The sequence below is a fragment of the Jaculus jaculus genome, chromosome 18, assembly GCF_020740685.1.
Source record: "Jaculus jaculus isolate mJacJac1 chromosome 18, mJacJac1.mat.Y.cur, whole genome shotgun sequence".
NCBI classification, from domain to species: domain Eukaryota; kingdom Metazoa; phylum Chordata; class Mammalia; order Rodentia; family Dipodidae; genus Jaculus; species Jaculus jaculus.
In genome coordinates, this window is record NC_059119.1 from 63,149,483 (window position 1) to 63,170,067 (window position 20,585).

At 45.6% G+C, this 20,585-nt stretch overlaps 1 protein-coding gene across 6 annotated transcripts in view; it reads left to right on the top strand.

Annotated features, from left to right (window-relative positions):
- The first annotated feature begins 10,048 nt into the window (after positions 1 to 10,048).
- Positions 10,049 to 20,585, top strand: part of Mboat2 (membrane bound O-acyltransferase domain containing 2) — a 179,247-nt gene continuing 168,710 nt past the window's right edge. For 3 of the 6 annotated variants that reach the window (XM_004660061.2, XM_045137475.1, XM_045137479.1), the window contains exon 1: positions 10,049 to 10,193. In XM_004660061.2, the coding sequence (XP_004660118.2) occupies positions 10,098 to 10,193 (96 nt within the window). In that variant the 5' untranslated portion in view covers positions 10,049 to 10,097. The remainder of the gene's footprint in view (positions 10,194 to 20,585) is intronic. The other 3 variants (XM_045137477.1, XM_045137478.1, XM_045137476.1) reach the window with 2 other exon arrangements.

Genomic DNA, 20,585 nt, shown 5'->3' on the forward strand with positions numbered 1-20,585 from the left:
GGAGAGATATGGCTGGAATCTGGAAGACAGCCAGTCCCCAGACAGTTAGCGTGTCTAGTGCCAGAAGGTGCTACGTGAGCTCCCGGGGGAAATGACCAACATCTGTCCAAGCAACTTGTGGTCTAAGCCACTCAGTAACAAACAGCATGACATGATGCTCACCCAAGTGCAACAGTGGCACACAGCCATGGTAGGTAACCAACTATTCTTGGATTGGCTAATGGATCTGCTCAGTGGAATGGAACCCATAGCTGGAGCTAGGAAACCAGTCAGAATCATATCCAAAAAACAAGCCTGCTCTCCAATATCAAGCTCCTGCCAATCTTGGGCTACAAGAGGGCCTACATCTATTAAATTATCTCTAAATTAATAATGGTTATCCCATTTCTCAAGTGATGACTTCACTCTTTGTTGGAGAATCTGCTTCTCTTTTTCAGATGGACGCAGAACCTGAGGAGAGAATCAGCCCATTGTACCTCACCAGGGCTCCAGCTGAAACCACAGAGTAATTAGGGAAATGAGCAAGAGTTCTGCTTTCTTGGTGAACCTGGTACCAGCACAAGGGTGAAGGAGACAGACACAGAGAACACTCAACTCCTAGCAAACCAGATATCCAGAGACACAGAGGCTACAAGACCTCATTATTGAAGTAGACCTAAAATGAACCCAACATGGCTCAGGGAAATTCACAGAAGAGGAAGTGGAAAGATTGTTAGAGCCATAAGTTGGGACATTATGCACAGAGACATTGCCTCTTCCCTATAACTGACAGCTTCCCTCATAATGTACGACCCACAATCCCATGGGGATAATGGGCATCCCCAGTGAGGAGGGTCCCTTCGGGGGGGGGGGAGGACAGGGATGAGGGTAAGCATAGTAGCAACATATGCTGTTTACATACTGAGTATGTACATTACTAATAAAGAAAAAAATGGTTAAAAAAATAACAATATAATGGTTGAAGTGTCCTGGGAGTGCTTGGCATCTCTTCCACTACTTATTTTTAGGGTTAGCTGCCTTGTGATATATAATGTTTTAAGGTCTAGATCAGACCTTACATACAAAAATCCAAATAGGAAGGACTCATATCTGCTTTCAAATGGAAAATTAATTAAAAGATAATTTGATGCAATCGAAACCTGGTGTTATCTGATGATAAGGACATTCTTTAGCATGGACCTCATGTACTTGAAGAGTCGCCTGTCATGGAGAGCAAGCCCTTTGGCAAGAGAACTAGGTTAGATGTGGTAACTGTAGACTTTACGAGTGGAGATGGCTCTTGTTCCTAACTCTGCTCTGGAGGCAATGAAGGGATGAGGCTTTAAGCAGAGAATGCTTAATAGAAAACATGCTGTTTGAGAGGTTCAGCCACATTCAGAGAAATCAGCTGACAAGGAGGGGGGTGACTGGGCCTCCTTCACCAGGAGTAAGACAGACGATTTAGAAGAGCCATAATATGTCAATAGGTCTCAGCAAGGAACTCTTCTTGAAATTGCAGATACGCAAAAAAAAAACTTGAAGTATTAGGCAAAACGGAGAAAAATGAGGCCTTCTTACCCAGGGAAGTGTCTCAAGCTGATGTAATAAATGCTGTAGGTGGTGACAGTGAGGCGGTGGTTATGATGAAACCTGGGTGGTTGTAATGGTTTATGGTTGTTTCATAACTTGGATGTAAACACTATTATGTAGACATATGGAAGCATGAGAGAGTTTATACTTTGTGCTTCTATACCTAATGGTCAGGGGTTACTGACTACATATTTACCCAGTAAAAAGCACAAAAGGTATTTAAAAATTAGGTATGTATGTGCATGTATGATGTGTACATGTGTATGTGTGCACACATGTGGAAGTTAGAGAACAACCTTGGGGTGTTGGTTCTTGACTTCCACCTTGTTTGAGATAGTTTCTCTCTCTCCCTCTCTCTCTCTCTCTCTCTCTCTCTCTCTCTCTCTCTCTCTCTCTCTTTTTGGCTACTGTAAAGGCCAGAGTAGACTTCTCTTCACCCTGCCTCCCACTGTCAAAGAGCATTGAGATTATGGACAAATACATTACTGCCCATTTGGCTTTATGTGGGTTTTGGGGATCCAAATTCCAGTTGTTAGGCTTACACAGCAAGTTCTCTTTATTGAGCCATTTACACATCCCTCAAAGGAGGTTTATTTATATGGTCTGGAACTCACTATGTAGCCAAGGAATTCATAGCAATCTTCCTGCCTCAGTTTCCTAAGTGCTGGCTTTACAGATGTGAGCCACCAAGCCTGACTGGGGATATTATTTTAAGAGATATGACTCATGCATATAAAGGTGAAACCCCTCCAAATCTGAAAGAAAAATACAATTCTCCCCAAATACAGAGATTTAAAATAGATATCTTCACAGATCACTGAAAAATAATACATGTCAAAGGAGAAAGGTTGATTAGAAAAATAATAGAGTAGCAGTTCTCAAACATGTGAAACAACTGAATAGCAATATTATTTCCTGAATTGATGAATCATATTAAATTTTGTTTGCATACTTTAGCCAAACAAACCAAAGTTGAATGTTAGGCTCATGGAGACAGAGTAAGCCCCAGAAATTCTTGGGAATCATGTAACTTAGTGAAAGAGGGGGGTCACTGAAATCCAGTTTTCTATACTCTTCACATGTAGGCAATGAAACATAAGTTATTTGTATATCGTCATGGACCTCACGAATAGCAGGGTCAGAAAACAGGTAGGCCAGGGCATGGATTGTGTTTGACACCTCTTGTTTGTTTTCTTGTGATTTCCTAATTGTGATATATCAGGACTTGGCAATTGATTTTCTCAGTTTCAGTGTTTGGTCTTAGCTTAAAGGTTACCTTGTGAGCATAAAAGAGTGCCAACCAGCTGGCTGGCCTTATTGTAATGTGTATAGTTCAATGTTCTTCATCTCTAAGTGATTTCAGGATCAAAGGATATAAAATTGGCTAAATGATTGCCCAAGAGCTCTGATTTCATGACACATGCCATTTCTTACAAAAACAAAAGTTGTTTGGCAGATTATTCATTTCTTCTGAGTGGTTTATTCCAGTTAAAAATAAATTGAGAAGGGAGCATTTTATTGTGGCAAACTTTAATTAACATAGCCATTTTCAGAGGTGAGAATGAGAGTCAGACAAGGGCTCAGCCACATGCCATCTTGTCACCCATGAACACTGTTCAGGGTGCTTATACTTTGGTTGAAGGTAGTTAACTCTTGACATGTGACTATATTAAAACCTTTATTAGCCAGGCATGGTGGCACACACCTTTAAGCCCAGCACTTGGGAGGCAGAGGCAAGAGGATCACTGTGAGTTCAAGGCCACCCCGAGACTCCAGCGTGAATTCCAGGTCAACCTGGACCAGTCACTATCATCTTTAACAACAGTCTCTCTTACTAACTTCATGCCATAATCACTCTTCACTCTTGTGAAGTCACTATCTAATGTAACAGTGGGGAAATGTGGGTATGATGAAATCAAGATTTCTAAACTTCACAGGCATTCAGTGTAAAATTCAGAATTACAGTTCAGGTCTTTTGTTGGGCATGATGGTGCACACCTTTAATCCAGCACTTGGGAGGCAGCGATAGGAGGATCACCGTGAGTTTAACACCACCCTGAGACTACATAGTGGATTCCAGGTCAGCCTAAGCTAGAGTGAGACCCTACCTAGAAAAACAAAACAAAAATCAAACAATTCAGGTCTTTTGACTTCAAACAAATTTCTTTATTCTATAGAAATAGTATCTTTTAAAAAAAAAAAAAATTTGGAGCTGGGTGTGGTGGCTCATGCCTTTGATCCCAGCACCCAGGAGGCAGTGGTGGGAGGATTGCTGTGAGTTCAAGGCCACCCTGAGACTACATAGTGAATTCCAGGTCAGCCTGGGCTAGAGTGAGACCCTACCTCAAAAAAACAAAAATAAATACAAAATTAAAACTAAAATAAATAAAATTTGGTGTATTGTGTGCTATATGTGTAGTGCTTGCACATGCGTGTGGGCAGACGCACGCCCATGTACACATACAGAGGCCAGAGGAGAATGCTGGGTGTCCTCCTCTTTCAGTCTTCCACACTCAGTGTCTCTTTCACTGATCCTGGACCTGCTATTTTTATTAATCATTTCGTTTGTTAGATTGACTAACCTGTGGAGCCCCAATAATTCTCCTATCTCCATCTCCCACAGGACTAGGGTTCCAGGTCTCTGTAGCCGTGCGTGGCTTTTTACATGGGGGCTAGTCATTGAGCTCAAGCCATCTCAGGCTCTCACACTCGTGTGGAAAGAGCTCTCACCCACTGAGCCATTTCCCCACAACCCGTAGCTTCTTTGTAACATTAAAAAAAAATAACCTTGGGCTTTAGAGATGGCTTAGTGGTTAAGTGCTTGCCTGTGAAGCCTAAGGATCCCGGTTCAAGGCTCAATTCCCTAAGACCCACATAAGCCAGATATACAAGGGGGCACATGTGTCTGGAGTTCGTTTGCAGTGGCTGGAGGCCCTGGTGCGCCCATTCTCTATCTGCCTCTTTCTCTATCTGTCACTCTCAAGTGAATAAATAAAAATAAATGACCTTGATAGTTGTAATTATTTTGTGCTTCTAATACCTTACTGTTGTGTCCACATGCTTTCTTTCTTTGCCCAAAAGCATCATTTATTCTTGACAGCATCCTACTAGTTTTTTGAACAAAGTAAGTACTAAATTAATGTTTTTAAGAATTAAGAACATGGGAACCTTTCGTGGGTTGTTAGATGTTATCCGAGGCATCACAGTAATTACACATAATTAATTTCTTTCTCCTTTATTCCCATTTAAGAGTTGCTGGCTAGTTAGCAGATACTGGGCAAGAAGCCTATCCAGTTTATAATCTCATCGAGTTGTTAACTTAAAATGTGGGTCTCAGTTTCTTTATTAAAAACATAAAGACAGGCTGGAGGGATTGCTTAGCAGTTAAGGTGCTTGCCTGCAAAGCTAAAGAACCCAGATTTGATTCCCCAGGACCAAAGCAGGCCAGATGTACAAGATGGCACATATGTCTGGAATTCATTTGCAGTAGGTAGAGGCTCTGGCATGCCCATTCTTTTTCTCTCTCTCACTCTGCCTCTTTCTCTCTCACATAAATAAAAAATATTAAAAACAAACATAAAGATGTAGCTGAGTATGGTGGTTCATGCCTCTAATCCCCACACTTGGAAGCTAAGGTAGGAGGATGGCTTATGAGTTTGATGCCTGTTTGGGATACATTAGTGAGTACCAGGCCATCTTGGGCAAGAGTGAGACCCTGCCTCAAACTAGCCTCCTAAAAAATTCCCCAAACCAACCTCCCCCCCCATAAAGATGTAGTATTTTCAAATTTAAGGCATAGCTGACAAACTGTACATATTTATTACCACCTGATGCTATGCTATATGTATACATTGTGAAGCAGTTAAATCTAGTTGTGCATGTGAATGTGGAGCCCAGAGGACCACCTCAGGTATCACTCCCCAGGCACTGCCCACTTTTGATGAGGCAGTCTTTCACTGTGCCAGTCTGCCAAGGAGGTTGAATTGACTGGCCAACAAGCTCCAGGGATCGTCTGTCTCCATTTCCCCAGCACAGGGACTACAGGCATGTGCCACCATGCCCAGCTATTTTGTATACATGGGTTCTGGGGATTAAACTTGGGTTCCAATGCTTGCATGGCAAGCACTTTGCCAACTGAGCTATCTTCCCAACCCTGAGATGTAGTATTTATTTATTTATTTTTTTAAAATTTTTATTAGCATTTTCCATGATTATAAAAAAATATCCCATGGTAATTCCCTCCCTCCCCCCCCCGACACTTTCCCCTTTGAAATTCCATTCTCCATCATATTACCTCCCCATCTCAATCATTGTACTTACATATATACAATATCAACCTATTAAGTACCTTCCTTTCTCTTCCCTTTAAGTATTTTTGTAAGAGAAAAACCAACCATACATTAAATCTTTTGGATGGTTAATTTAATATGCCAACGTGACTGGACTGACAAGAGGCCCAAATAATAAAACATCAGTTTTGGTTAGGCTTGTGGGGATGTTTCTAGAAGAGATTAGCATTTGACCTGGTAAGAGTGAGGAAGGAATTGCACTCTTCACTATGGGTGGCCATCATCTGGGCTGAAAAGAACTCTGTGGCAGACGGAGGGCTGCTCAAGTTGGGACATGCGCTGCCTCAGTTCCTGAGACATTGATGTTGCTGGCTTTTGTGTCCTGACTGAACTACCTTATTTAGCTTCGTTATTCTCAGGCATGTGGGCATGGAGTGGCGCTCCACCACCTGTCTTCCTGGGTCTCCCTCCAGCCTCACTGATAGACAACACAATACTTCTCAGCCTCATCATCTCACCAAGTCCTTATGTCTTTTCCTGTCTCTTGCTATATTTCCAGTTGTTTCTATTTCTTTAGTAAATCCTTTAGTATTTCTATCTCAAGCTTTACCATGTCCTGACCTTTTCATACAGGCATGCTTTTCTAACCCACAGTTACGTTATGAGGAAAGTAAGGTTTAGAAACATTCTGTATCTTACCAATAAATGGTGGTGATGGCATAAAACCTAGACCTGGGCTGGAGAGATGGCTTAGTGGTTAAGGCACTTACCTGAGAAGCCAAATGACCCAGATTTGATTCCCCAGGACCCATGTAAGCCAGATGCACATGGGGGCACATGCATCTGGAGTTCATTTGCAGTGGCTAGAGGCCCTGGCATGCCCATTCTCTCTCTGTCTGTTCTTTCTTTCTTTCTTTCCCTCCCTCCCTCCCTCCCTCCCTCTCTCTCTCTCCTTGAAAATAAATTAAATTAAATCAAATTTAAAAACCTAGACCTGTCTGACTCCAAAATTTAAACTATTAATAATTACTCCAGGATATTTTATCTATGGCCTATGCTCTCACACAACTAAAAATTCCCAGGGGGCTAACAGTCTTTCCCTTTCTAGATATCAAAGTAAATAATTTCACGGAGTTTTAACAGGTACCTAGAAACTGCTTTTGCTAAAAAGCACTGACTTATCACTTGGGCCCCCGAGGGAATCCAAAACAGGACAAAAGCATCTCTACCTTCATTTTGTATCCGACTCCTTTAATTTGGGTCAGATTTCCTGCCCAACTCTACCAGTAAGCAGGTTAATCATTCAAAGGAATGCTTATTTGAAAACTGGTGGTAACCTACCGCACCTCCCTTCAAGGCTGAAGGCACCAAGATAGGGTATCTTACTATTAGCTCCTAACAGTGCTTTGCTCCAGAACCTCCCACAAGAAGGTGCCCAAAATTCTCTAGTTGTTGTTCTGAACCTGTGTAGTCACCTTGCATTCCAGGAACACAGAGTCTAGAAAGACAGTTCACCCCATGATGAGGTCACCCTGAAGCAGAAGCCACCATCTCAGTGACCGTGACTAGCCCCTTGAGCAATAAGGAGTTCTCTAGGAACCTTTTTGCACAATCAGAACTGAGGTAATGGTCAACCAGACCAGACCAAGTCTGACCAAGGCTCCTTGATTGGGCATACTTCTCTCCCTTTCCTAAGTTTTCCTACTGCTCACCACAGATGGGCTGAAGTGCTTACTTTCTGTCTCCAAAGTGACCGTTTTGATCAACTTCCTTTCCTACCTTCAGTTACTTTTGTCAGCTTTCACTGAGCTGAGATGGCCTCTGGCTCAGGACTCTGGTAACAGAACCCCTCTCAAGAGACTGTCCTGTTGTTCCAAAATTAAAAAAAAAAAGAAAAAAAAAAGGAAACTCCTTTTGGTATCATTTGTTCTTGTTCTGTAATTACATCTTTGTGCTGCCTACTTTAGGTTGCAATACATTTCCAACACCCACCTTTTAAGCTTTTAAAATTGTATTTTTTCTGTCAGTTCATATGTTCAGCCACCTGTACACTTCCTCTACACTTCCCCGAAGTGGAGAAGACAGGAAAATAGTGGTCTCTCCCTCCAAGATTATATTAATAGACAGGTCCAGATTTTTAGGATATTTTAATGAGCAGCTTATTGAACAAGTTTGCTTTCTATTTGGTCACAGCTCTCATTGGAACATTGCCTCAGGGAAAATGAGATTTCATTTTTAAATTGTTCTTTCTCTCCTGTCTTCATCATGGGCTAAAAAAGCTGCCAAGCTAAGATTAAGTTGACCACCCTGAGCATGTTAGGTAGGAAAGAAGTGTCCTGACCAATTCAATTCTCTCCTTTTCGGAGACAGCCAAGTGCACAGATGGACTCACTAAAGCACTGTACTCTTACTATTGAACACTACTGGTCCTCCAGAAAGTGGTGTGTCTCATAGGTGACAAGACTCTCTGCAGTGGGCATGCTACAGGGAAATGGGGTCTTGTGTTGAGGTCAGGCATGGTGCTAGATTACTTGGATTCCATTTCTTTCACTAATAGTTAGCTCTTGGTCAAGTTATGTAATTTTTCTGTAATTTCCTTTCTAGGTTGCAGGTGGTTACAGGACCCAGCTCACACGGTTATGGTGGAGACTAAGTATTCTGTTTAAAAAAAACTGGGGGGGGGGCCTGGAGAGATGGCTTAGCGGTTAAGCACTTGCCTGTGAAACCTAAGGGCCCCAGTCGGAGGCTCGATTCCCCAGTACCTACATAAGCTAGATGCACAAGGTGGTGGGTGCATGTATCTGGAGTTCGTCTACAGTGGCTGCAGGCCTTGATGAGCCCATTCTCTCTCTCTCTCTGTGTGTGTTTGTCTGTCGCTGTCAAGTAAATAAATTTAAATTATTTTATTTTATTTATTTATGAGAGAGACAGAATGGACACGCCAGGTCCTCCAGTCACTGCAAACGAACTCCAGATGCATGTGCCACCTAACGCATCCGTCTTACGTGGGTCCTGGGGAATCGACCCTGGGTCCTTAGGCTTTGCAGGCTAGCTCCTTAACTGCTAAGCCACCCCTCCAGCCCCAGTCTAGCCTTTTAAAGTAATGTTTTATTCTCCATATTCTTTCTAGACCAAATTTCAAATCTCCGAGCTTCTGAGAAGTCGGTACTGGCATTTCCCAGCTCCAATGTCTCACCTTCATCAAGTTGGGGGTGAGGATGAACATACGCATGTGTGACACACACGCAAACTAACCTCCCTGGAGGCGAACTCGCGTCTGAGGAGAGCTGCTCCTGCGGTGCAGAGATGCTGGCAGGCAAAGCAGCCGGTCCTTTAGGAGGCGGGACCTTGAACGTGGGCTATCAAAGAATTCAACTTGAACCCTGCCCAACGGGACAGTCTCCCTCCCAGCCCACTGCCGGACCTCGCCTCCAGCAAGGCCCAGGTGAGGAGCAGGTCACACCACCAGCATTTCCTCAACTTTGGGCTTTTGCACCACAGTCTCGGAGACAAAAGGCACTTTTTAGCTAAGCCACTTTTATTTTTCATTATTTTAGTTTATTTTTGCTCCGCTGCCCTCGCGTTCCCAAGCTTTGTTCCCAACTTCCCCCCTCGCCCTGTGTCGCGGGCTCGGCTGCATCCCTAACATTCCCTCTTTGTCTGGCCGCCACCCGGAGCCCCTTTGTTGTCCACCGTCTCGGCGATGTGGAGGCGTCGCCCCAGCCAGCAGAGAAAGGAAACGAGCATGAGGCGGAGGCGAACACGCCCCCCGACGCCCCCCCGACAGGGACCAACGCCGCGCCTCGGCTCCCCCTCCGCCGCGCGCGCAGGTCCTCGGGCGCGAAGAAGGGGGCGTGGCTCGTGCGGCGAGTTCTTATTGGCTGCGGCCGCCGGGGCGCCGCGCGGTGATTGGGCGGCGGATGGATGTCTGGCGCGAGAGCGCGCAAGGTGGGGAGGGGGCGCTGGAAGCTGCTGGAAGTCCGCAGCGGGAGGGGGCGCGGCGGGAGGGGCCGCGCGGCGGCGTGCCGGCGTGCGGGCGGGCGGGCGGGCGCGGCGGGGGCCTGGCGGGCGTGGCGAGGGCAGGCTCCGCCCCCGGCCCCTCCCCGCGCGGCGCTCTCCGGCCGACCGCGGGCGGCCCAGGGGCGGGCGCGCCGCTGCATCTCCATCGTCGTCGTCGGCGGCGGCGGCGGCGTCGCTCCCCATCGTGGCGAGAGCGGCGAGCGGGCAGCGGAGCGATCGATGCCACGCCGAGGCCCGGCCATGGCCACCACCAGCACCACAGGCTCCACCCTACTGCAGCCGCTCAGCAACGCCGTGCAACTGCCCATCGACCAGGTACCCGGAGCGCAGGGTCTCGGGCATAGCGCCCGGCCCGTCCCCCCTTGCCGGCCCCCCGCTACCCGGCTGGGGAGGCGGATGGGGGCTGGGGCCGGTGTCACTCTGGCCGCCGCCTGGCAGGAAGGACGGCAGGCGAGGTGGTTGGGGGGGATGGCGACAGGCTGGCATTGTCCCCCTCGACCGCTCGCGCCGGCTGCCTGCCTCGGTGCCCGGCGTGCCCACCCCCACCCACCCACGGGCGGGGGTGGGCGCGGGCGGCGTCGCTGGGGACAGACGTGCGCGCGGGTGCATGCTTGTCCCTGCCCCGCGAGCCCCCCGGCGGGCATGGGGCACGCGGAGGAGCGCCGAGGCTGCCAGGTAGAGAGGCTCTGGCCACGACTGCCCGAGAGGATGAGGATGGTCAGGGCGCGCCGAGTGCCCAGGACCCAGCGTGGACGGCTCTTCAAACGCTCCAGCGCTTGAGGACACTTTGCGTTGAAGTGTGGCTGGAAAGGCAACAGTTTGGCAGGAGGAGAGGTTATGAACAAAAATAAAATAAAATAAAATAAAATAAAATAAAAGTGAAAAGTGAGCTCATCATGATGCCAGGGTTTCTCTAGCGAGAAAGTTGCGGCAGCTCTGTGCCCAGAAGCAGCCCCCCTGTGCCCTCACCCCACCTCCAGGGAAGCGTTTGGACGTCTAGGGGAGGCTTGCACTTTAAAGGAGGCCGGTCGAGTTGATGGTTTAAAGGGCCTCAGGGTGACCGAGAAATAAACTGTATTTGGATGTGGCGGGGGGGGGGGGGCGCGGGAGCAGCGCCATTTTTCTTCAGCAAGGAAAGTTTGGGAGTATTTTGTCTTGAATGGAAGTTGTTGATGGAGTATGGTTAGATAATGGGTCTAGCCCCAGGCGGAAGGTAATTGCCTTGGGAAAATTCGCTCAAGCATTATTATTTCTAGTGTATTTGATCAGCAAGTGTGTGCACTTGAGAAGGGATCCTGATTCACTGTCCTCAGCTTGGCTTTCTTTGGCTGTTATTGATGTCTTTAGGGATTTCATTTATCATATGGAATTCCTTCATGCTCAGACTTACTTCTGCTGCTCATAACCTGCAGGCTGGAGGTGACTTCTGAGCCCAACACTGGCATACTCACTTCTGTGCCCTTTCACTGTTTAAAATAAAACACACTTGAAGTATGTGGAAAGAGAGTTAAGCAATCCTGCCCTGGTTCAACTCTGAATTTCTTTCTTACCTTCGGTTAGTAGAGAAGCGGCTATCTCCCACGTGGCCTCCACAACAGCTGGGTGTGCGTCATGCTAATAGTGTGTCAAGTGAAATTACCCATGTGATTCACAGCATGCTCAGTTTATTAATAAGTTCATCAGGACCCAAGGCTTGTCTTCTCAGTCCTGTGGAGGATGCTCACTCTTCTAAACTGAAGTGTAGTATATGGGTGTGTTACACCTCTGACTCAAATAGGTTATGCCTCGTGTGTTGATTGGCAAACGCAGGATGGTGTCTGTGGAAATATTTGCTTGCTGATTAGGAAAGCAAGGGAGAATAGAGGCTTATATCGTTTCATTTCTTTTAGGGAGGCGGGGATAGTCTGAATTCTCATTCCCTGCCATAGTCCTCCTCCCTACTGTGATGCAATCTAAATTTTTTTGCATGCTAATACCTTTGAATTTATATAAAGGATCATAATTTTTTTTTTGTTGTTTTTTCAAGGTAGGGTCTCACGCTAGCCCAGGCTGGAATTCACTATGTTATCTCAGGGTGGCCTCAAACTCACAGTGATCCTCCTACCTCTGCCTCTGCTGGGATTAAAGGTGTGTGTTACCACACCTGGCGATCATAACTTTTAAAAGTGATTTCATATTAATAAACTTAAACATCTCAGCAATTCAGAGAAAGTTCCTTTTGGAACTAAAATAAGCAGAAGAATCAAGGGAAGATGGATCGCTTAATTTTTTTTTTTTTTTTACTTTATTAGCTAAAGGTCTTGCTTTGATATTTGGGACGACCTTTATTCTTTAGGAGCTACTCAAATTTGTATATCCAATTTTATAGTTGAGTTGTTTTCTCTGTTCTCAGCAAGGCTGAAGAATATTGCAGTACTACACAAGCCACGCTTTTCATAGTGATAGGAAATTATTTCTGTAAAGTACCAAAGAATTGGCCCTCTAAAAAAAATTAATGGTCTTGGAATAATTGTAAGCTCATGTGGTACAATTAGATAGTCATTTAGCCATTTCAAAGTTAATAAAACAAAAATTTTGCTTTGTGTAAACAATGAGATACAAACTGAGAGAAAGACTTGGTTGTAGTCATATAGTGTGACTCAACAAGAAAAAGACAAAAGTCAGGTAGTGAAAAATTATATGTTAGTATGTTCATTTGGTGTGTGCCAGTTTAGGAAATTATAAAAGCAGTTGTTCAGGGCTGGAGAGATGGCTTAGTGGTTAAGGCATTTGCCTGCAAAGTCAAAGGATCCTGGTTCGATTCTCCAGAACCCACGTAAGCCAGATGCACAAGGGGGCACATACATCTTGAAGTTCTTTTGCAGTGGTTGGAGGCCCTGGCGCACCCATACTCACTCACTCTCACTCTCTCTCTCTCTCTCTTTTTTTCTCCCTATCTGCCTCTTTCTCTCAAATAAATAAAAAATATTTTTAAAAAGCAGTTGTTTGAGGCAGTCATACAAATTTAGCCTTTTTTTTTGAGGTAGGGTTTCACTCTAGCCCAGGCTGACCTAGAATTCACTATGGAGTCCCAGGGTGCCCTCGAGCTCACAGCAGTCCTCCTACCTCTGCCTCCCAAGTGCTGGGATTAAAGGTGTGAGCCACCACACCTGGCTAAATTTAGGCCTTTTAACTACATTTGTAGACTTTGAGGGGTAGACATCCTTGGCATGTATGGAGCATAAGAAGGAGCCTGTCGCCAAGGTGCTGAGAAAGCTGCATGGTTTGGACTGCAAGGTTGATGCCTGAGAAGGAACAGGAGCAGACCTTGCTTTAGATGATGGGATTGGTTAATCTTTACTGAGAATCCTACAGTGGACTTGAGGTAGCCCATAGTATTCTTTAGTAGAACTTAAGTTTAAATAAAAATGAAAAAAAAGAGGGCTAGGGAAATGGCTTAGCTATTAAGGCGTTTGCCTGCGAAGCCTAAAGACCCAGGTTCAATTCCCTAGGACCCACGTAAAGCAGATGCACAAGGGGTCGGATAAATCTGGAGTTCGTTTGCAGTGGCTGGAGGCCCTGGTGTGCCCATCATCGCTCTCTCTATCTGCCTCTTCCTGTCTCTCTTCTCTCTCAAATAAATTTAAAAAAAGGAAAGATGTAAAAAATGTAAAAACAGCAAAAATCTAATGTCCGTGAGGTTACGTGGTGCGCCTTTAAGCTAGGAAGTATCTGGTCCTTGCTCTGATGTCTCCCTCTACTAGGCCTTGCATTCCAGGCGGCTTGATTTCTAGGGTAATGTTTCATAGATGGATATAATTAAAGGAATGTATGGAGAGAGGTTTTGAGGAAGGAATTGCACTAAGGGAGAGTCGTGCCAAAGAGGGCAGATCTGGCAGCCTGGGAGAGATCAGATATCATTGGATTAATTGTGTTCTTTATTAGTTGCTGATGTGGTAGGGTTTTAAGGCTCCATAGCAAATACCAAAATGAAACAAAGAACAATAGATCAAATACATTTGATTTGTCTAGCTCTGAGTTACTAGATGAGATTGCCATCTGGCCTTGACCTCTCTTCTTTTCTTTCTCTCTTCTTATTTCCCATGATGCTGTAATTACTACTGTGAAACTGGAGTGAATTTCCCAATGCTAGGATATCCGGAATAGCGTACTAGGTAGAAGGCTGGGTAGTGCTAAGTTGTGGAACTGTCCTTGTTTTGCGAATGGGGCCATTGTTTCAGAGATTGTTGTGCCAAACACTTAGGAGCAGTAGAAGGCAAGAGAGATACTCAAAGCATTTTTGCAAAGGTCAGAAGAGGAAGAGAGAGACGATGGGAGTGGAAGTCAAATGGCCCAACACTTCACCGTTTACAAAGCTTTTTTCCGGTATTCTACACCGAACCACATTTTCACAACACCTTGCTAAGTCAGAGAGAATTCAAAACCTAAGTTATTTAGCTTCAGGTATGTGCGTGCCCATGAATGTACAGAAAAGGTCAGCTTTGGTTTGTAGTTTAAACATGTGGCAAATGCTTTAGGTATATCTTTGCTTTAAAGCTAGCCTTTTTCTGGAAAAAGGCCAAAACAACTTTCCAAAGCCCTAAATACTTGTGTGCTGGGGCAGGTGGTGGTGGTGGTGGTGGTGTGTGTGTGTGTAAGAAAGAAGTGTGGAGACTTATAAAATCGGGTTAGGGTTCTCACCCCCATGTAGACCCTAAAGAAATAAAATTTCAGAGAAGAGTTAAATTAAAACTTTGGCTTTTAAGCCGGGCGTGGTGGCGCACGCCTTTAATCCCAGCACTCGGGAGGCAGAGGTAGGAGGATCGCTGAGAGTTCGAGCCCACCCTGAGACTACAGAGTGAATTTCAGGTCAGCCTGAGCCAGAGTGAGACCCTACCTTGAAAAACCAAAAACAAACAAACAAACAAAAAAAACCCTTGGCTTTCAAAGTACTCTTACAGGTCAGAACTGTAATGAATCCTGTGTTATAGATGAAGAAATGAGTGACACCCTCAGAGTAGAGACTTTTACAGAAATGTCTCTTCTAGGAGACAGTGAATACAACACCACAGGCAATCCAGGATTTGCCACTTAAATGCTGTAATTCCTCTGTCTCCAACTACCTTTATACTTGTAATGAACATAGGTATCTATTGTAAGAACCCGGAAACGCTGATAGAATGTAGCGGACGATTCCTTGCTCTGTCAGTTAACAGTTTTAGAAATGTCATTTTATTTATTTTTATTTATCTGTTCGAGAGTGACAGACAGATGGAGAAAAAGGCAGAGAGAGAAAGAGAGAATGGGTGCATCAGGGCCTCCAGCCACTGCAAACGAACTCCAGATGCATATGCCACCTTGTGCATCTGGCTTAAGTGGGTACTGGGGAATCGAACCTTGAACCGGGGTCCCCAGGCTTCATAGGCAAGTGCTTAACTGCTAAGCCGTCTCTCCAGCCCCAGAAATGTCATTTATTTAATATAAATGTTTCTTCTCCTGTAAAACATGTTCTGGGCTTAGTTTAAGAGTACCATGATTTCGCCAGGCGTGGTGGCACATGCCTTTAATACTAGCACTTAGGGAGCAGAGGTAGGAGGATCGCCATAAGTTGTGAGGCCACCCTGAGACTACATAGTGAATTCAGGTCAGCCTGGGTTAGAGTGAGACCCTACCTCAAAAAACCAAAAAAGAGTACCATGCTTTTGTGTTTATTAATATAGTCTTCTGGGAAAAATATGAGTGCAAGTTAGGGTAGGAAAGTGCACTAGTAATTTTGAGGAAGTTTCAGTAGTGAAGAGTTGGCAGCTCTCTGTTTAACCCAAAGTGAGGTAGAAAGCATTTGCCCTGGAAATTGTGTCCTGTGCCCTGGCCGTGTCCGTGCATTCAGAGGAAGTATCAGCATTGCGGCGGTGAGGTGTTGCAGGATCAGCGTGGGAGCCATACCCTGCCGCCGTGTGCCCATGGGCAGATTACTGTTTTTCTTTAAGCCCCGGTTTTATAATAATCTGTAAAACACATCATTTATGTAAAAAGCTTGACTCCTGGTAGATGTTTGTTGCAGGGTTCCGCCTCCTTTATGAATTAGGAAATACTTGTATTTTATGTTTTTATGTTGAGAAATTAACTTCTGTTGATATAAATCAGTTTTTTAATCTTTAGGACTTCCTTTTGAGGAAGAGAAATACTAAACTAATGTTCCATTATATGCTCACACAGTGATTAAAGTAGGATTAAAACCTGGTTGTAAATTTGGAGTCAAAAGTGGTTTTTGTGCTTTCTTATTGCTTTGAGAGTTCTTTGTCTCCATGACTTTAAAATGCATCTTATGATGTTTCTGCATCTTTTGGCACACATAATCCTTGCTTCTGTTTATTGGGTCTGACAGGGATGACTTTACAGGGAAGTACTCAAAACAGTTCACACACAACTTTTGCCTACAGTTAGCTTAACAGGTGGAATTCTACCACAATCAAATTTTGTAAGATTTAAAATAAAGAATCCTTGGGCTGGAGAGATGGCTTAGCAGTTAAGGCATTTGCCTGCAAAGCCAAGGGACCCAGGCTCAGCTCCCCAGGACTCATGTAAGCCAGATGCACAAGGGACGCATGTGCCTGGAGTTCCTTTGCAGTGGCTGGAGGCCCTAGCACACTCATTCTCTCTCTGTCCCTCTCTGTCCCTCTCTGCCTGTCTCTGTCTGTCTGTCTCTCTCTCTCTCTCTCTCTCTCTGTCTCTCTCTCTCAAATAAATAAAAATAAAAAGGAAAATCTTAAACAAAATAAAGTAATCCATGAATAGGACCCTCAGAAGAGTAATAATCTCATGATGTTATGAAAGACATGAGTGAAGACTGAGTCTTACTTTAGTCACTCTCTCTAGTGTTTAGAGCAGTGTAAGAACAGCTGATGTGTAGTAAGTTTGAATCCCATGTAGGAGGTACTAATGATGTGCCTTCCATTGCTTATCAAATTCTAACCATTCTTTCAAGCCCATATCCAGTACATCTTGTACACAGATCCTTTTTGTTTTTTGAATCTTATCTGATATGACTCCTTCCTTATTTGAGCTCCAGGAGCATTTTGGGTTTGGAAATCTCATAGCATTTAGTAGGAGACAGTCTGAAGTAAGTAACTAAAGAGACTTAATCTACAAAGATGTGTGCAGGCTCGAGACAGTCAGCAAGAGACAGCACAGTTCCCACATCAACTGCATGGTACCTGCTGGGGCAAGAGGAAGGCAGGAGCAGAGCCCCAAGAGGGTAGCTGTGGTGCAGGGCTGCTTGACAGGAGGGAAGTTGCTGGGGTCCCCAGGTGAGAGACCCAACGGGTAGTGAGAATGAGGAGAGGTGGCAGCCCCTCACTTCTCCCATCAGGAAGTCTGCTGCCGGCGTCTCCTTCGGAGGATGGTGTGATTCTTTGGGATTCTAGGACAGAGCTAGAGTGGATGTAGATGACCGTTTAAATACAATGTCACACTCTATGGTTGCTCTGATTACAAACGAAGCTCTTGGGCAGGCTCTTTTGTGTCCATTCTCATTTTCTCTTATTTAAGTTTTTTGTTTATTTTTATTTATTTATATTTGAGAGTAACTGACAGAGAGAGAGAAAGAGGCAGATAGATAGAATGGGCACACCAGGACCTCCAGCCACTGCAAATGAACTCTAAATGCATGTGCCACCTTGTGCATCTGGCTTACGTGGGTACTGAGGAATCGAGCCTCGAACTGTGGTCCTTAGGCTTCATAGGCAAGCACTTAATTGCTAAACCATCTCTCTAGCCCTCATTTTTTTTTTCTTCTTACATATTTGGGAAGAATAGTTGACTGGAGCTTTTTCATCCTCTTACTTCTTAGTCACTCCAAGAACCACTGTAATCAAGCTGCTGTTTCTGACACTAATAGCCAAGTTCACTGGCAAACTTGGAGACGTGTGTTGATCCTAAGTCACTCCTTGGCTTGAAACTCTGGTCGGCTTCTGTGTTGCCTGTTGCAGTGCTTCCCACAGTGTAGCTGAGACCACTTGGGTCAAAAATCACTTGGGGGCTGGAGAGATGGTTAAGTGGTTAAGGAACTTGCCTGCGAAGCCTAAGGACCCAAGTTCAATTCCCCAGTACCCACGTAAAAGCCAGGTGCACAAGGTAGCACATGTATCTGGAGTTTGTTTGCAGTGGCTAGAGGCCCTGGCACCCTCATTCTCTCTCTCATATAAAGAAAGAAAATATTTAGAAAGGAATGTCTAAACAATCACTTGAGATAAGGGATATATGCATATATACATACATACATACACACATATATTTCTTCATATTCCCAAGCTTTACTGAGACCCATGAAATGAGGGCCAGAAAGGAACTGCTTTTTTTTTCCTTTTGGTTTTTCAAGGTAGGTCTCACTTCATTACCAGATTGACCTGGAATTCACTATGTAGTCTCAGGCTGCCCTCAAACTCATGGTGATCCTCCTACCTCTGCTTCCCGAGTGCTGGGATTAAAGGGGTGTGCCATCATGCCTGGCTGAGGATGTACATTTTTGACAGGAGCTCCCTCTAGTCTCCATCACCATTAAAGGCAGAGAGATCTAGGACATTTTGGAGTCTTCATATGATTAAAAAGTTACTAATATGATGTAAGACTTGGATATAGCTCAGTCATAGAGTGCTTCCCTAGTGTGTAAGAGGTTTTGGTGGGGGGAGTAACGTATTTTTTAAGTGTTTACATTTAACAAAATAAAACGTGACACTTAGCGTATAATGAAGTGTAACGGTACGGTTGGCAGCATAATCACAAGAGCACGAAATATAACATTCATACTATACTCTAGGCAGTGTGATCTTGAAAAATAGGGGACACGTTTTTGGCTATATAATGTGTTCCTTTCAATCCTGTAAATTCTCTCTTGTGACCATACTGAACTTCATATGTAGACAGTGTTGGAAGTCTAGATTTGGGGTCCTTCCTGAATGGGATGCCTGGACCTCCTGGCCACCTCATGAAAGGACCAGTGCCATTCCTCTGCATTGTCCTCTTTGGGAAGCTCGGGCCTAAGGGGCAGGCTTAGAATCTGGGAAGGATGGCTCTTCTGCTCCTTGCCCTCTGGGGGCATGGGCACATCCCTGCTGGGCCAGGAGCATTCCAGACCCATGCACGTGATGTGTGGAAGCGGCAAGCAAGCCCAGCCTCGGCCTCTGCCGTGAGATGTACTGGCGGGTGCCGTTACGTTGACTTTTGCAATACGTTCTCCCGTCTTTTAACTCTGACTCCTATGAAGCTGCGTTCTCTCCCCAAATCCCCTCCAGCCTTTTAGGCCTGGCAGGTTTTTTTATTTTCAATATTTAGCTCAGGTCTCTGCTTTCCTCAGGTCGCTTTTTAACATGTCTCCGTGCTCTCTGGCCTCCTGTCTTAGGCCTCTTGCGTGTGTAATGTCTGTGTAGGTGACACATGGGCATGTGCGTGTGCGTGCTCCTGCCTCGGGCTGTGCGCATCCAGGTGGGCTCATGACGTGAACTCTTGCAAAGAGTCGTCTCCCACATCCACGCAGCCTTTCTGTAAGGACGCCAGCTCTGTGGTGGAGTGACAACTGTCGCCTTACCCCGCCTCTGCGCAGCTCTGGTTCTCCCCAGGGTCCTCCAGGTCTGCCTTGCTTAGGAAGGAATAAGTGGGAACATCCTTGTGGGCTCCGGCCCCTTTCCTTTGGCCCCTAGTCAGACAAGACCCCCGCCCCCCGGAGCAGGAGTGCTTCATGCTGCCCCAGGGGTCTTGGCTGCCTTTGTTGCTTAGGGTCTATGAGCAGTGACCCCGCTCCTTGAATTATACGCTAAGTGTCATGGACCCTGTTGTACTTCATTTTTTTTTTTTTTTGGCTTATTCCTTTTGTCACTATAAAATCCTTAAGAACAGCTCTGTTTGTCTCTCTTCAGCTGAGGATCCTCCTTGGTGTGGAGTATGGCCGGGGCAAGCGGCATTAGTGTGACAGAAGGCTTAAACTGGCGCACAGTCTGTTTCCTAGCTGTTGGCGAGCTGCTGATGTCTGTGTGCTTCCGTTTCCTCGTCTATAGAATGCGGCACATAGTGGCTCTTACCTCCCGACACTGCAGAGATAATAGTGCCAGCAGAAGCCAGGGCCCGGGGCCTTGGGGATTTACTGACTTGTCTAAGGTTGTCTTCTAAGGGGCTTGAGAGGCCCTGTCTCATCTACGGCTTCAGTCCAACTCTCAGATTCTCCCGAGTCTGCTGAAGTGTTCTCAGCCATCCACTGGACAAGTGTCTGCTGGGGGACGTGCTGGACACAGGGATGCCAGAGAAGGTGACTACTCTCCCACAATGTGGGCGGCAAACTCAGAGCACCACAGCTCCCCGGAATTGCTGGCCAAGGGAGAGGATGGATCCCACAGATCCTCCCCAGGGCAACAGGGAGACTGGGGTCTCCCCCACAGCCTGGAGCATGTCCAAGGGACACCGTACGTTCTTTACCTTCTCTGAGGGCCACCCCTTCGCTCTAGTCAGGAGCTGCCCTCTGTCACTTGCAGCAGGTGTGTGGCCTGGAGAGAGGTCAGGATGCCTGAAGGATAAGCCAGCGCAGCAGTTATCCCTCTGTTAGGGAGAAGCCAGCATTAGGAGCCTCTTGAATGGACTTTGTATTTTCCTCTGTGGGCTGCTAAGAAGCTGAAGACAGGTGAAACATGGAAGAGTTTTGGGGGAAGGTGAATGAATTTACTCAAAAAGAAATGAAAATAA